This window comes from Cataglyphis hispanica, chromosome 15 (genome assembly GCF_021464435.1).
Source record: "Cataglyphis hispanica isolate Lineage 1 chromosome 15, ULB_Chis1_1.0, whole genome shotgun sequence".
Taxonomy (NCBI): Eukaryota; Metazoa; Arthropoda; class Insecta; order Hymenoptera; family Formicidae; genus Cataglyphis; species Cataglyphis hispanica.
The window spans coordinates 3,525,112-3,541,381 of record NC_065968.1 but is presented as its reverse complement, the minus strand read 5'-3'; the positions used below and the strand labels follow the sequence as shown (position 1 = coordinate 3,541,381).

The following is a 16,270-nucleotide window of genomic DNA, read 5'->3' as shown; positions in this document are numbered from 1 at the left end:
TTAAATTTTCGCGCTTTTCAAATTTTAAATTGTGCCACCTTCTTGCTAGTTATATTCTCCTGATACGCCACCTCTTTGCTCATCATGTTCTCCTGATACCTTTGGGGATTTCGAAGCTTCAAATTTTAGCGCTTTTTAAATTTTAAATTGTGCCACCTCCTTGCTAGTTATATTCTCCTGATACGCCACCTCTTTGCTCATCATGTTCTCCTGATACATTTGCGGATTTCGAAGCTTCAAATTTTCGCGCTTTTTAAATTTTAAATTGTGCCACCTCTTTGCTAGTTATATTCTCCTGATACGCCACCTCTTTGCGCATCATGTTCTCCTGATACTTTTGCGGATTTCGAAGCTTCAAATTTTTGCGCTTTTTAAATTTTAAATTGTGCCACCTCTTTGCTAGTTATATTCTCCTGATACGCCACCTCTTTGCGCATCATGTTCTCCTGATACATTTGCGGATTTCGAAGCTTCAAATTTTAGCGCTTTTTAAATTTTAAATTGTGCCACCTCTTTGCTAGTTATATTCTCCTGATACGCCACCTCTTTGCGCATCATGTTCTCCTGATACTTTTGCGGATTTCAAAGCTTCAAATTTTTGCGCTTTTTAAATTTTAAATTGTGCCACCTCTTTGCTAGTTATATTCTCCTGATACGCCACCTCTTTGCGCATCATGTTCTCCTGATACATTTGCGGATTTCGAAGCTTCAAATTTTAGTGCTTTTTAAATTTTAAATTGTGCCACCTCTTTGCTAGTTATATTCTCCTGATACTTTTGCGGATTTCAAAGCTTCAAATTTTAGGGCTTTTTAAAAATTTTAGTTTGTGCCACCTCCTAGCTAATTATGTTCTCCTGATACGTTACCTCTTTGTTCATCATGTTCTCCTGATACTTTTGCGGATTTCGAAGATTCAAATTTCCAGGCTTTGTAAATTTTAATTTGTGCCATTTCCTTGTTAATTATATTCTTCTGATATTTTTTTTTGCGAATTTCGAAAGATTAATTTTTCTCTTTTCTTAACAGAAACTTTACGCTACCTCTTTGCTAATTATATTTTCCTGACTTAATTCCAAGAAATGCAATTTAAAAAATTCCAAGAATGAAGAATTGACAAAAACGTATCAAGAAAATGTATAATTAACAAAGAGGCGGGTGTGATATAATATGTGTGGAAAAGGAAAGGTATATATTCAATAAAAAAAACATTTGTATTTTGTATTAATATAATTTATTAAATTTTTTAAAATTACACAATAAAATTACAATATATTTTACAGATTATTATCAATTCTCTTATATAATCTACAACGCTATACATAATTCTTTTCCATTTTGTGCATTATTGTCGGTATTTCATCAAACAATAAAATAAAATATTTTGGGAACAAAAATAATGTGTGTGTGTGTGTATTAGAAAGTCTTAGATATAATACATTAATCTAAGGTCTCTTTTTAAAAAATACATTAAAAAATTGAATATCGAAATATATGTATAAAATAAAAACATTCTCGTTACATAATATAAACACTAAATAAGAATTATTTTTAAATACTAAAAATAATATGATTTTATATGCATTTATGGATAAAAATGAATTGATCGCTTTCGCTGTTAACTACAGTTTGCACACACACGCACACACACACACACACACATGCACGCACACACTCATTTTTATTATATTATATAATAAATACACACTAACAATTTTATTACGTATATATTACATATATCGAGTATCGGACGCAATCGCTTTCGCTGTTACATTACATTTTATTTTGTATGCACACACAGTCATTTTTATTATTATATTAATAATATACATTTTGTTACATATACATATATCCCCAGCTAGCAAACGCACATGATTTCAACGTCAAATAATATCTTATGAACGTCAAATAATGTGATTTTAAATGACGTGCATTTGCTATCTGGGTCGCGTATCGGACGCAATCACTTTTTCGCTGTTGCACTATTTTGTATACATACATTTATTACACACAGTTAGTTTTATTATTATACAATAATAATACACATAGGTTTTTTTTGTTACATAAAAAAAAAATTATTGAGTAATCAATTTTCCATGAAAACAATTTATTATTCATTTAATTGTATATTGTACAATTAACGAATAATAAATATTGAAAAATATTGTCTGCTCATTAGATGTTAATATAAACATTTTTTTAATGATTAAAAGGGGACTTAATCCATTATTTTAATGTTTTTAAAAATGTTTTTAGAAACATTTTTAAAACAAACATTTTGTCTTGCTCATTTTAGGGCAGGCTATATCTATCGGCAAATTGACAGCTCCTTTTCCTTATATTTGCAATGTTTGTTTCGCATATAATAAAATCGATTGAATATTTTTGATATATTTTAATATTTTGATGAAAAGGAGTATCTTATTCAGGAAATATTGAGTTTATGTAGAATAAATTTGTTTGCACTATACTTGCATGATATTCGCATCGAAGCGATCGAATATATATACAATTATCTATAATCACTCAGTAATCATCTATCAGTTACGCAAGTAATAAAAAAGAGCAAGGTCTCAAAGAATACACAGAAATGTAAGGTATGTCTCTCTCTTTTCGCGATCTATACGTTTCCAATTTTTTGGGCGTAAAAGATGTGCAGACTTGCGTGACATTATTGCAATCCAGATATTATTATGATAACGTGAGAGAGAGACAATGGAAATCGTGTTATCGTCCGTTGCAGTGATATGACGCACGATAACACGTTACAAGTGTGAATGGATCTTAACGCATAACGCAACAAAACATATGTGCGAGCACGGGGCGTCGCGCGAGGATGACACGGAACTGTCCGAAGGCGTCTGGCGTCTGGCATCTCGCGCGTGTGGAGACAGCTGGTCAGCTGGTGTGGGTCGCGAAGCGTGTGTGTGACCGGCGAGCGACGACATGGAGAGCGCGCTGAAGCGTCGTGTTGTCACGTCGTAGAGTGTGGACAATTCGTCGTCATCGTCATTGTCATTTAAATGACACGGCACGATGACGCGCTCGAAGATCCAGAAGATGAAGTTTTTCGTATTTCTATTGATCTTCCTGCTGGCGCAAACGGCGATCTGCGATGGGAGCTTCCGAGAGAAGAGGGACGTTACGGCTGAGGATAAGAAGAAGGTTGCTCTCGTCAATGAGATCAATAAGGGAGTCCACGAGCCGTCTGTCCGGGTTAAACAGAAGGTGGCCGAATTGTCATCTGACGCGAAGAAGCCGGCGACCGATGGAAACAAGACGCAGGACAATATAACCTCAAAATCGTCGTCGGACGTCACCGTGAATAGAACGCACATCGTGGACAATGAGGTTCGTATCATCGCGCCGCGTGAGGGTTGTCTGGTCAGAAGTTTCCTAGTGCAGAAAATTTTTATGTCTTATGAATAATCTTAACAATTCATTTCTGATTATCACTGATATTACCTTGGTATCTTGACACAGCAGCCTAGTGAGGATCATACGACTTTCAATACTGGTGCTCTTGTCCGCGGTTTCTTAGTCTTTGTGGGATTAAGCATCCTTGTCATGGCCTACATCGTGTTCCGTAGCTTTAGGTGAGTTTACATGGATTTAGTAGAGAGAGAATAAGGATGATACGTTGATGTCCAATTTGACAGTTGACTGGTTGTTTTTGGCAGGTTAAGTAAGACACGAGCTCAGCTGGTTCGAAAGTACGGTGTTCTTACACACAGGCAGGATGTCGAGATGCGACCGTTACCTTTGGAAGAGGAAGACGATGAAGACACAACTGTTTTCGATGCGAGCAACGTCGTGACGACCAACATTCAGCATCAAAATGCATAAAAATTTTTGCGCAGGAAAATACACCATTGTGCTATTATATATATCATCTGTGTAATGCTGCTCTTACATCACACCATGATCTTTATAATATCAGACTAATTTTACCGTGATCTGTTGAGATAAGTACACGAGAGAAGGACTATCAGAGTTCGAAGTCAGGTTTAAGACATTTATCAGCATTTTAAAAAGTAATTTGCTTTGTGCGACAAGATTATTATCCAATATGCATCTGTGATGCACTTATCATTGACATATTATGCTTGTCAGCAATAGATGTACTTTTCCTAACAAAAAAGAAAAGAAAGATGTTTCTACTAATATTCTCCACCCTATTATAATATTGCTATGTGATAATGTACAATTTTAGATATGTATCATCTGCGAGTTAATGAAAAAGTTAATGGGTGGCTATATCTCTACTCTTATACACAGATTATATTTTAATTAATCTACGTTGTTATATAATTAAAATTATACAAATACAGATTGTCTCTATTTTCTTTAAAACTACACACTAATAAAAATTGTGTACAAAACTTTATTCCAAATAAGTGTAAATATTATTACAAGCTACATCTCTATTGGAAAAATATAAAGGTAAAATTTAAAAAATTGATTAAATAGTTTGTTAATAAGATATATGTGTAAATTTTGAATAACTTGGAATAAATTATTACAAAATTTCTATTAAAAAAGAATACTTTTCCAATAATGTGTTATAGTTTTATTATAGAGCTGCATATATATTCATATAATTCTGTCTATGGTGCATAAAAGTGGATAAAAATTATACATATCTATATAAATCTATCATATATATCCATTCTCAACAGCATGAACTATTATATCTGTCAATCTTTGTCTTCCAGTTGATGTTTTAATATTAGACAATGTCCATACATCAGATATATCCACTGCCTCATCATTTTTAATAATAGCATCTAAATCGAATGCTTGAGATGGATCCAACAGACAAAATGGAACTGCTTCAAGTGCAAATACTAGTCCAACAATAAAGTAATCCTTTACCTTTAATTTGTATTAATTAGTATGTCACTTTTTTTATTACTTAAAATTTTAAACATAAAATAGACATTTTACCTCTTTCATAAATAAATCCCATGGATAAATTTGTTCTGGATCAGATCCAAGAGATTTAATAGCATTGCTCAATTCGGAATGATAAGTTTTTAATATATCATTGAAGTACTGATCACGAAATGATTTTAAAGTGCATGAATAAATTAAGAACGATAAATCTATGATGGGATTGCTGCAACGCGCAAGTTGAAAGTCTAGCATTAATGCTTCCTTTTGATTTTGCCCGATGTCTCGGACAAGAAAGTTTGGAGCCCAACAATCACCCGCGGAGATAACAGATGTAGAGGCATCTTTTTTCTCACAGCATTCTGTGCACTTTTGGAATAATTTACCAAATTCGTAGGAATTGAATTGCTTCTCAGCTTTACTGTTTGGACATTCAATAGCTAATGCATTTTTAGCTATATCCACTAGCTTTTTCTATATAAGAGAATTGCTTTAATATAGTAATGAATAAATAATTAAATTAAATATTAAAATATAAATTTTGTAATGCGTTACTCACATGAAATTTTTCGTACCAATTCCAATTATGTATACCAAAGTAGGTTTCATTTAAAACACTTGCAAGTTTTGTAAATTCTTCTTTCTTCTGGTCTTTATATGCAAATGAGATTGCATGAAATTTTGCCAATGTTTTCAAAATTACTATACATTCTGCCCAATCTATGCAGTTTTGTCTAGATGCAGGTCCAAATCCTAAGGGAGAGACATCTTCCAAGACAACAAAATCATTTTCACCGTCTGTGTAAGAAAGCAAGTGACGTGGTATACACAATAGATTGCTTTGTCCTTTGTCTGCTAGGAATTTTTCAAACTTGGGAACAATCTGTAAAATATAGCAACTATTTGAGATGTTCATTCATTGATTATATATAAATTATATATATATATATATAAATAGTGCTATTTTTTCAACAATATATGCATTTTCTATTATATGAAAGAAAAATGTGAGATATTTTTTTCTTACCTGTGTATAAAATAAGATTTCATTACGGAAAAAATCTGCACTTCTAAAAGTTTTTCTTCTACCAATGTTCTTTGGAATAGACTTCACGACAAAATTAACTTGTACATTTTGCTGTGGGTCACCATCTATAATACCATATAGTTTACCCTTATTAACAGTAGACAAATAGCTATCACCTTTGGCAAATCTTTCACCAAAATTCCAATCTGTCAGTTGCACTTTTTTCCCATTGTACGCCTTACAGAGAATATCTGTTAGCACCTCTTCCGTAAACTTGTCACTCACTTCATTCAAATTGATACGATTCTTATTTTGGCTCATGATTTTTTTCTAGGTCTTTTCAAGACACTTATTTGATATGAAACTTATATAGCGATACTTTGAAAAAAATACTGACTATTTTTTAAAGTTTAATATAATATTTAAGTTAATACGAGTCTCCAACAATACTATACTATTATACTAATGTATTCATACTACAATCCACGTTTGCAATAAATTTTTTTTCAACTTAATGATCATTACTTTGAGAGCTGAAATAATAATGAAAAGAAAGAAACATGAAATTGCTTTGGTTTATATAATCTGTTATCTTGTCGAATGACTTAATTCTCGTCTTTTCTTGTGATAAGGCGAGAATTTACAATAAGTCTTATCATTCGTGGTAATTTAATTTTTTTGCCAAGCTTCATATAACACGTTTAATATGCAAAACGTTAGCACTTGACGTATATTCGCAAGTATCTATTATCTATCGATCGAATACGTTTTTCTCGTCAAGAAAAAAAGACGCTTATGTTATCAATTGTTTCTCACATTAATGCATATTGATGCATTGCAAAAGGAAAAATTAATTACACACAGCAAGCAATCTTTACGCATGCACTTGCTGATGCCACGTAACACTATGATTATTGGAATTTTCCTTTGTTAACTAGGAGTGGCCAGGACCCCCGCTCAAAGTCGAGAATCATTATCCATATTCACATATGGAGAGGGAAGAATAAGGAATAAATTGGAACAAGTAGTCGGAAGGCCACAAAGTATTTCTATTCCTCTATCTCTATAATCCTCAACTCGCATTATAAAATGCGCGCGCATAATTTTATCAAGATCGTTTGAGATGCATATCATTAGATTCGTTAGATAAAAACATAACCTTTCGCGTGATTAGATTTTGGTAACTATTTTATTTGTGCGAGATTGCATTTTAAAAAAGGAAGCTTAAAATATATATATTTAAAAATAAATATATATTTAAAATATTTAAAAGATATGATAATATTCTTATATATTTATAAATATTATATTTAAAAATATTTAAAAATATTATATTTTATATATTTAAAAATATTTAAAAGATATGATAATATTCTTAAATGGGACAAGCATTTTTTGCCCTACAAAAAAAAAAAAAAAAAAATTGTATGAAATCTGGCTAAAAGAAGAAAAAGACTAATAAGTAATAGTTGATTATTGCGTCATAATTAACATAGAAATAACAATATCATAAAAATGATGAATTTTTTGATCTGTTTTTCTTTTCCGTTCCATTAAATTAGGTTTATAGTCGTTATCGAAATGATTAGATAAATAATTATACAAATATTTGCTTATATTTAACAACTGGTTCCCGTTTTATTACTCTTTTCTTCTATAGAGATCTTCTACACGGAGTTTGTGTAAAACTCTGATAAATGTACATGTGTGGGTGAAGAATGACAAATCATAAATAAATCGTACCAAATACATTACTGACTTTATCGGAATAAAGCTTTAAAGAGCACAAGTAGATGATATATAAGAAAAAGTATATATAAAAAATTTGAAAACATATAACTGATAATGATTCTTTTCATTTAGAAAAGATAAAGTGGAAGAAATTCATTGATATCACCACTTTGCAAATATTATGTTTAATGTAACTGTATATATATTTTATAATACAATTTTCGTTAATTTTAACATAGATATAGGAAAAATATCATAAAATTATTGCAAACAAAATATATTATTAGTGAAATAAAATTAATGTTCTCAAAGAATTCTTTGGAAACCTTTGTACATAAAAACTTAACAATTTTTTTATTACTATCATTAAAATCAATCAATAGAAAATTGGATAATGCTTTTATTATCTTAATATTTAATATTTATCAATTAATAATTTTATACAAGTTTATATCATATATATCCTTTATCAAAAGCATGAACTATCACATCTGCTAATCTTTGTCTTCCACTTGTTGTTGCAATATAAGGTAATGATACTATTTCTCCAATATCTATTGCTTCGTTATCTTGAATAGCAGTATCTATATTGAATGTTTCGGGTACATCCATTAAACTTACTTGAATAGCTTCAAGTGCATTAAATACACCAAAAATAAATTGCTCCTTTACCTGAAATTAATATAAACATTAATCATCTGTATTTATTTTAAAGAAACAATTGTTACAAAATGGATATTTTACCTCTTTCATAAATAAATCCCATGGATAAATTTTTTCTGGATCAGATCTAAGAGATTTAATAGCATTGCTCAATTCGGAATGATAAGTTTTTAATATATCATCAAAATACTGATCACGAAATGACTTTAGAGTACAAGAGTAAATTAGAAATGATAAGTCCAAGATAGGACTAGCGCAACGTGCGAGCTGAAAGTCTAGCATTATTGCTTCCTTTTGATTTTGCCCAATATCCCGGATTAAAAAATTTGGAGCCCAACAATCACCCTGTATTATAATAGATGTGGGCGCGTGTTTTCTATCACATAATTCTCTGCACTTAGTGAAAAGAGCATCGAATTGGTAAGAATTGTATTTTTTTTCAGCTTTGCTATTGGGGTATTCAGTGGCTATTGCATGTTTAATTACATTTTGTGATTTTTTCTGTAAAGAAAAAAAAATGCTTTGTACTCTTAATAGAAAATTTTAACAAGACTTAAAAAAAAAAATGTTCTATTTTGTATTATTTACGTGATAATTTTTGTACCAATCCCAATGGTTATTGCCAAAAAAAGTTTCTTTTAAAGAATCTGTAATTTTTATAAACTCTTCTTTCTTTTGATCCTTGTATGCGAATGAAATCGCGTGAAATTTAGCCAGTGTCTTCAAGATTGCTGTACATTCTGTCCAATCTAAGCAGTTATGTCTCGATGCGGTACAAAATCCTAAGCAAGAAGCATCTTCCAGGATCAAAAAATCATTTTCATTATCTGTGAAAGAGATTATATGACGTGGTATACATAATAGATCGCTCTGTCCTTTGTCTGCTAGAAAATTTTCAAATTTAGAAGCAACCTGCAGAATAGATGAATAGAATATTTGTGATTTTTTTACACAAATAGATAATATAAATTCTTTCAAATAAATAATGTATATGTTTGTGTATATAGATTCAAGAAAGAAAAGGGAGAAAGAACTGTGTCTATGTAATAGTCTTACCTCTGTATAAAAAGCAATTTCATTGCGGAAAAACTCCGCGCATCTGAGAGTCTTTTTTGTGCCAGGATTTTTTGGCATTGATTTTACGATAATATTCACTTGCACATGTTGCCTTGGATTATCATTGGTAACACCATTCACTTTGCCCTTATAGACATTTGATAAGTAATTGTCACCTTTAGTAGATCCCTCTTTAAAATTCCAATCTGTCAGTTGCACTTCTTTCTGGTTACATGCTTTAGAAAGGATATTTGTTAACACTTCTTCTGTAAACTTGTTATTTATCTCACTCAAGTTAGCGTATTTTTTGTTCTGATTCATAATTTCTTTTTAATATTACAAACGGTTGTATTTATGAAAAATTTACTAATATATTTATTAAATATTTTATATTTATGAATATAAATACGCGCAAAGGATCGATATTCTAAAGTAATAAACTAAGAATAAATGCACTAAGGCGTCGTAACTAGTAATGAAGACGATAAATGAGTGAATAGTATATATATCTTATCAAGTATAAAAATTTCGCGCTTTATCAAAGTGATAAAAAACATATAGATTATTATGCAGCATTTTAGAGAGTGAAAACATTAATGATAATTATCGTTCGAATATAAGAATTCATTCTGTTGATTCGTCGAAATAGAATCTAATTTACTGATTAAGACTTCTTAATAATCTTTATTAATAATTCGTTATCACTTTGGTTTAAAATAATTGGTTTAATTTTTATCATTAGATTGTTGAGTTTTACTTTATAAGATAGCAAGCAAAATCAAATTCTACTTCTGATTTCTGAAATTAAAAAATAAAAATAATCGTTATCCAGAGAGAGTGTTGATTGTATATACATATATAATAAATAAAATGTAAAGATATTAAAATAAAAAATGAAAATGGAAAAAAATATAAAACAAAAAGAATGAAATATAAAATAAAATTCTAATATGCATATAACTGTGACATGAGATTATATTTGTATATATTACATTATAAAATTTGTTTAGGAAACTTAAATTTTCGGAACTTTTTGCATAGTATGTGTAGAGATTCTATAATATAATCAAAATATTATTTTTGTAAAATTTATCCAAATGATGTTATTCAAATAAATTAATAATATTGCGAACAACAATTTGTAAAGACGTTTTTTTCAACTAAAAGTCCGTTATAAAAGCGTAAAAACGCTATCTTTTTTATACATATATATGTCCGATGCGCGTGAATGGTTGAAAATTCATTCAAAAGATAAACGTAGATTTTTTTTCGCAAAAAAGCTTTTATTTACATTTGTTCCGTTTCGTTTTAGCGTCTAGAGAAATTTATAATTGCAATAAAATCCCACACAAATCGATCGCGCATTCACATTGATCACTTGTTGTGGAATGTTTCACATAATAAATACAGCTTCTGAGATAAATTAAAATACAAGTCTTGTGCATTTACAACCGAGAATTGTATAGATTCCAACACGTCAAATGGAATCTAACCGTAGATTCCATCGTAACAGTAGATTCGTTCACGACGAGCCCGTATACCTTATTTACAATGTCCATATATAAACATATACACTGCGACCGCTTAAACCTATCGATATACGGAGTAAAAGGTAAAAAGTACTATTTTGTACCTTAAAATCTGAGAAATAAAGTAAAATGCTGGCCTGTGTGTGTGTATGTGTGACGTTAAATCGCACTTATGTCATCTATTCTACATCGGTAATAGTATTCTTTTTTATGTCTTCTTTCTTATTCCTTTTCGATTTATTAAATGTAAATCTGTTGACATTAGTTGCGACTCGTCTAATTCTCTCTTTCTCTCTGTCTTTCTTTCTCTCACTCTTACTCTCTCTTTCTTAATGACTAAACTTAACATGTAATCCGCGTGTAATTCTTAACCTAGTGTCTTAGCCGCTAACTAAATCGTACAATTGGACTGAGTGATAAATTATCGTCGACTGTACAAACATCGCTTTCAGCTTGACACAATCACATCCTAATCTCGGAATACCTGAATGAGAATCGCAATTGTTTTCTCCAGTTGTGTTTGGACCTCGCGTACAATTTTTTTTTTTTGTAAAAAATATACCTCCTGTTGGTCGCAAAGCTGATTTTATATTGAATTTACTTGAGAAGTTTCACTCAAAAAAAGATAAGTACCGATTGAACAGGTGATTACTCGAAGCGCTTCATCGCACATACGATTATAAAACTGTAAAACAATGAGCCTGCACGGTTGTAAAAATTGTCGCGACAATACACGTTCAAAGTCTTTTCTAGTCACGCGAATAGCAAATAATTAATAAATTTACTAAAACATATTTTTTGTTAACATCATGACAATGTTAAAAAATCGATTTAAAATTATTTATGTTTTCTCCAATACATTCCACAGCCCATCTTCGGTACTAACAGTGAACGTAAAACCGAGAGAGAAGCGCGTTTCCCTATATATTTCAGTGAGACATATTATTTCTTTGTTTTTTTTTTCTTCAATCACATGAATCTTAATAAGTACCAAGTGCCTAATATAAGATCAAGTTTCGATATACCCTGAACTACCCACATATAGGTAGAGGAACCCCAAACGAGTTCACCGTATACTTTTACTCGCTCTTATCGAGGATCAAAATAAATATGTATAGAAGTATCGTACGGCAGAGGCTTGGCTCGGACGTCGATGCGAAGCAGAAGAGCGGGAATGGCATTAGGTTGTCTATACACAGGACATATCTTACATAGAGTATAAGATAAAATTAGTTTTCGAGTTTAGACCGAAGTTTGCGAGGGCGACGATTCCCGCGATTCATGTCAATATATCCTATATATTTCACTGTCGACGATCTCGTTCGTCTGCAACAACAAGAGAATTACGATTATATCAAAGTTATGGAGAGAAAAATAAATTATAATTAAAAAAAAAATCATAATGCAAAAATATGATGTATACAATAAATGAATAAATCATTGTATGAAAAGTAATATCATTGTGATTTTATTTTCTGTTACCTACCGAGTTAACAAAAATCACGTTTTAGTCATCGCATTGGCACAGCCTTTACGTGTTGTTGTAAAGTTGATGGTGAGTTTGCTGATGCTGACTCGGATGCGAGTGTTGCAGCGAGTGCTGATGTTGATGGGGATGCTGATGCTGTACTGTCGAATGCCTCGCGTTGTACCTGACGCTACCGGCAAGCGAGCTTCCCCTACCGTGAGTGCCGACTATGCTCTGCGTATCGGACAACTCGTCCTCCTCTGCGCCAAGACTCCGGAACCTAACGAAGCCGTCCTCGGCGACTAGCATCGTCGAGCCGCTGGTTGGAGCTTGTTCATGTAGGCCTTGTATGGGCGTATGCCTGCCGCGAGTCTCAGAATTCCTTAGGGTTTGTATGCCGTTACCATGACGACTTAAGGAACCTCGACCTTCGTGAGGAAAATGTCCCATTGTACCTGACTTGCGGATGGAATGTCTCTCGAAGGTACCTATATGTACACACAAGTAAGCATTAGTCTACGGTACTAATTTAAACAATTGGCAAATAATAGAGATGATGGAAATATTAGTTTTCTTAGATCAACAAAATAAAAAATAAATTATTTCATGCGTGTAAAGAGATTCTCAAATATAAGAAAGTATATAATATATTCTCGAATATAAGAATAATATAAGAAAGGGAGAAAAAGAAAGAAATATTATAAAATTTTTCATATTACCTGATATGTTCAAATGCTCGGGCAGAGTGTTTAGCGGAAAACTATCATCGTAAACTTGTTTTCCCGTTCTCATGGTGTAATTCTGAATCGCTTGGTTGGTACTACATATGGCGGGATAGAGCACATCGTCCATGTTCTCCGTGGAAGTGGAACTGCCGCAAGGAAACAGCGCGAATCCCGAATGTACTGAATGTTGCTGTATTTGTTTCTCGCGTAGAGGATACTGGGATAGACTTGCGACCCAGGCCAGGAGACCGCAGACGCATAGTTCCAGTACTCTGACTGAGAACTGCCAACCCCACCAGAGCCACGGATGCGGATGCAGACGTTCCCGAACGCCGAATATACCGTAGAGCTGCACGAAACCCATGAGAATGAACAGCAAAGCAGTGGCGATGGTAGTGGTAATGGCAGTGCTGAGTGCCACTGTAGTAGGATCGGCACCCATCATATGATTCGCGCCGGCTGCCTTGTTACTGGCTACATGGATCTGCGAGCGTACCACGCGGTATACGTACATGTAACATAGGCCCAGCGTGACACAGACAATGATATAAATACATTGACAAATGAGCGGCAGAATTCGCTCCTCGTCCTGATAGCCGAACACGTGCGTGGACACATGAAGGGACACGCACAGCACAATGTGCACTATGGACGAAAGTATGAGCGTGGTGGGCGAGAGGATATTGTTGTTGAGCGATGGCGCCTCTGAACACCGAGCGAGGTATAATACCAGGGTAGCGAAAGCTGTGGATAAGAGCGGCGCCGGCAGATACATTAGCACCCTGGACAACGACTCCGGCAACGAGTGCCCGAGATTATAAGCGTCGTAGAAGAGGTGGAAGCACCTCAGAGTGCAGACGGTAGTCAGCAGTAGATGAACAGCCAGGAAATATGACTGCGTGAGTAGATTCGTCGCTTCGTTGAAACGCACGATCTTATAGATCGAGTATAGAGCCATAAGCGTGAACATAATTGCCGCGAGGTACACGTGCAGCGACCAGGCGATACGCCAGGTAGATTCGAGCGAATGCGTATCGACGTGTGGTACCAGACGCTCATCATCGTCATCGGCATTAGTTGGTCGCTTTGACGTCGGTGCTGGCGGCTGCGCCTGCGGATAAGGCAGCCTCTCCGTGTCTACTATCTCGATACTATCCTCGTGTTCGTTTCTTAGTCCGTGATGATAGCTGTCGTCGTCCTGCCGACCGGTGTTTGGTAGATTGAAAATGGTCGGTTGAGTAACGGCGATTCTCGAAGGATCTGCGGTACTGCCGGATGTGATGGTGCTTGGTGCTAACGTAGTCTTCTCAGTCGTCGGAGCAGGCGGTATGTTTGGCAGCAACGGACTCTTTGTAGGTAACGGCTTCAACAATATATCAGGAATATCCTGCTTCCTACCATTGCTGCCGGATAAGATCCTCGAGATGCTGGGGTAATGAAGGGTCACGAATGAGGGATCATTAGTGCTATTCCGTCGATCGGTTTCGCTGGATTCCGCAGGCCTTTGCTCCCCTCTGCTGTCGGGCACATTCGCCGGCTTGTTCCTTGAGTGGGAATGATGCCTCTCCGGCACTTGGGAAGAGGAACTCTGAGGTAGATCCGGCGGTCGGATGGGTATCCGCTCGTGTGCCGGCGTCAGACTGGGCGGCGGCACCGGCCTCCTGTTGCCGGTATATACATCCGAGTTGGTGCCGCGTAGCGTGGGCTTGTCGGCGAATGGATGCAGGTACTCTGGCGGCAGGGGTGGCGTAAAGAGTGCTCTGGAGGGCGGCGCGTATGATGGAAGATCTCGGAGGATGGGCGACGATGTAGCCCGTGGCACTGGCGGATATTTGACAGCGGGTATCGACGGACTAGCAGTAGTAGTGCTAGTGGTCGTACTGGTGGTCAACGGCGACGGCACCGTCGACAGCGTCGTACTGGCCGACACTTGAGCGTCATACGCCGGCACGCTGCGTTTCGTGGTCGCAGAGCTGTGCGCTACCTTGTTAAAGATCGCCGCCAAGTTCTTCTCCAAAGCTGTATGGTCTAGATTGAAGATCGGGCTGTTGGGTCCGCCATCGCCGCTCGCCGAGCAGACAGTCGAGGACTGTACAGCCATCAGGGCGAATAGGAGAAACAGTCGCATTATCGGGGTCATAACGCTCGACCGAACCGTGTCGGGGAGGATGATTCTGAACACTTAGACACCCTGTCTGGGCATCGGTTCATTCCATAATACAGGGTCAACCTCGTCGCTTCACAAGGACGACGTCAAGGAGTTGTAAGGACACTTGTTCAAATGTGTCTTTGCTGATGTTCTCTTTCTCTCTTGTTCTATAATTTTTCTATTTAATAATACTAATTTCCTCTCGCAGAGAATCCTGTCACATTCCTGAAATCTCCGGTTGTCTCTCGATTTTCTCTCACCGTGTCGTTCCCTTTGACCGCGACATCCGGCGCATTTCCCTCCGATGTCAATGTGTCGCGTTGTATTTTTAAATCTTATAGCCTGGCAGTGCTTTTTCGCGTTTGATTTCTCTTCTCTCTCTATGGATATCGTTGATATTCGCGATATACACGAAAGGTTTCGAAAACGAGGAGGGATGGGATCAACAGTGTCTCCTCTAACTATTCGTATCTACAACTTTTAGGCCTCACGTCAGGCCAGATTGAGATAACTCCCTTGATAATTCTGCGACGTGTCGGACGATTAGGCGACGTGTAAGATAGAATTCAATTTCTTCTTCGCAGCATCCACCGGTCCTCGGTCAACTACCGTCCCGTTCCACGTGCTTTCATTATATACACGGTGTCGGGATACGCGATCTGATAGCCACCCAACCGGATTATTTTGTCGTGCTAACTTCGTTGTTCCCGCGTGGTTGACTCGATTTAAAATCTATCTACTTCCAGCAACCAATACGGGCGATGACACAGGCTTGTTAACTGAGTTTGATCCGATAACACTGTTGATGCTGCCTTCTGCTCCCAAAAGCCATCCCAGATCCGCGAGAGCCTCGGCCGGAACGTGGATCCCCGGGGGAGCATTTAACGCGCCGAATTGGCCCGTATCCCTAGTCGCCGGCGTGGCCTCGTAATTATCGTATCCATTTCTTTAATTAAGACACGAGTGTGCTCGCTGCGTTGCTCCTCGGGTCTCTTCTCGATGCTACGCCGAACACCTGCAAAAAAATGTCTG

The 16,270-nt window shown here is 35.5% G+C and overlaps 4 protein-coding genes across 9 annotated transcripts in view; 1 reads left to right on the top strand and 3 right to left on the bottom strand.

The window, feature by feature from the left end:
- Window positions 1-1,317: 1,317 nt before the first annotated feature.
- On the top strand, window positions 1,318-4,327 carry LOC126855157 (membrane protein FAM174B-like). 2 transcript variants are annotated; one of them, XM_050602572.1, is made up of 3 exons: window positions 1,318-3,348; window positions 3,484-3,593; window positions 3,678-4,327. In XM_050602572.1, exons 1-3 carry the CDS (start codon window positions 3,034-3,036, stop codon window positions 3,841-3,843), a joined length of 591 nt encoding a protein of 196 aa, XP_050458529.1. In that variant the 5' UTR covers window positions 1,318-3,033; the 3' UTR covers window positions 3,844-4,327. The 2 variants fall into 2 exon arrangements, with proteins under 2 accessions (XP_050458529.1, XP_050458528.1); XM_050602571.1 differs by having other exon boundaries at window positions 3,481-3,593.
- Window positions 4,328-4,544: 217 nt separating this feature from the next.
- Window positions 4,545-6,865, bottom strand: LOC126855135 (uncharacterized). 2 transcript variants are annotated; one of them, XM_050602537.1, is made up of 4 exons: window positions 5,918-6,865; window positions 5,450-5,773; window positions 4,945-5,364; window positions 4,545-4,844 (listed from the first exon to the last, which is right to left on the bottom strand). In XM_050602537.1, exons 1-4 carry the CDS (start codon window positions 6,236-6,238, stop codon window positions 4,785-4,787), a joined length of 1,125 nt encoding a protein of 374 aa, XP_050458494.1. In that variant the 5' UTR covers window positions 6,239-6,865; the 3' UTR covers window positions 4,545-4,784. The 2 variants fall into 2 exon arrangements, with proteins under 2 accessions (XP_050458494.1, XP_050458493.1); XM_050602536.1 differs by having other exon boundaries at window positions 4,545-4,872; window positions 5,918-6,431.
- Window positions 6,866-7,818: 953 nt separating this feature from the next.
- Window positions 7,819-9,844, bottom strand: LOC126855136 (uncharacterized). The gene is made up of 4 exons (XM_050602538.1): window positions 9,368-9,844; window positions 8,900-9,223; window positions 8,393-8,812; window positions 7,819-8,320 (listed from the first exon to the last, which is right to left on the bottom strand). The coding sequence occupies exons 1-4, from the start codon at window positions 9,686-9,688 to the stop codon at window positions 8,102-8,104; spliced, it is 1,284 nt and encodes a 427-aa protein (XP_050458495.1). The 5' UTR covers window positions 9,689-9,844; the 3' UTR covers window positions 7,819-8,101.
- A 785-nt stretch (window positions 9,845-10,629) lies between these two features.
- LOC126855113 (uncharacterized) overlaps window positions 10,630-16,270 on the bottom strand; it is a 124,956-nt gene continuing 119,315 nt past the window's right edge. For all 4 annotated transcript variants that reach the window (XM_050602497.1, XM_050602499.1, XM_050602498.1 and 1 more), the window contains 3 exons: window positions 13,084-16,253; window positions 12,383-12,852; window positions 10,630-12,222 (listed from right to left, as the gene is read on the bottom strand). In XM_050602497.1, the coding sequence (XP_050458454.1) occupies window positions 12,428-12,852; window positions 13,084-15,229 (2,571 nt within the window). In that variant the 5' untranslated portion in view covers window positions 15,230-16,253 and the 3' untranslated portion in view covers window positions 10,630-12,222; window positions 12,383-12,427. The remainder of the gene's footprint in view (window positions 12,223-12,382; window positions 12,853-13,083; window positions 16,254-16,270) is intronic.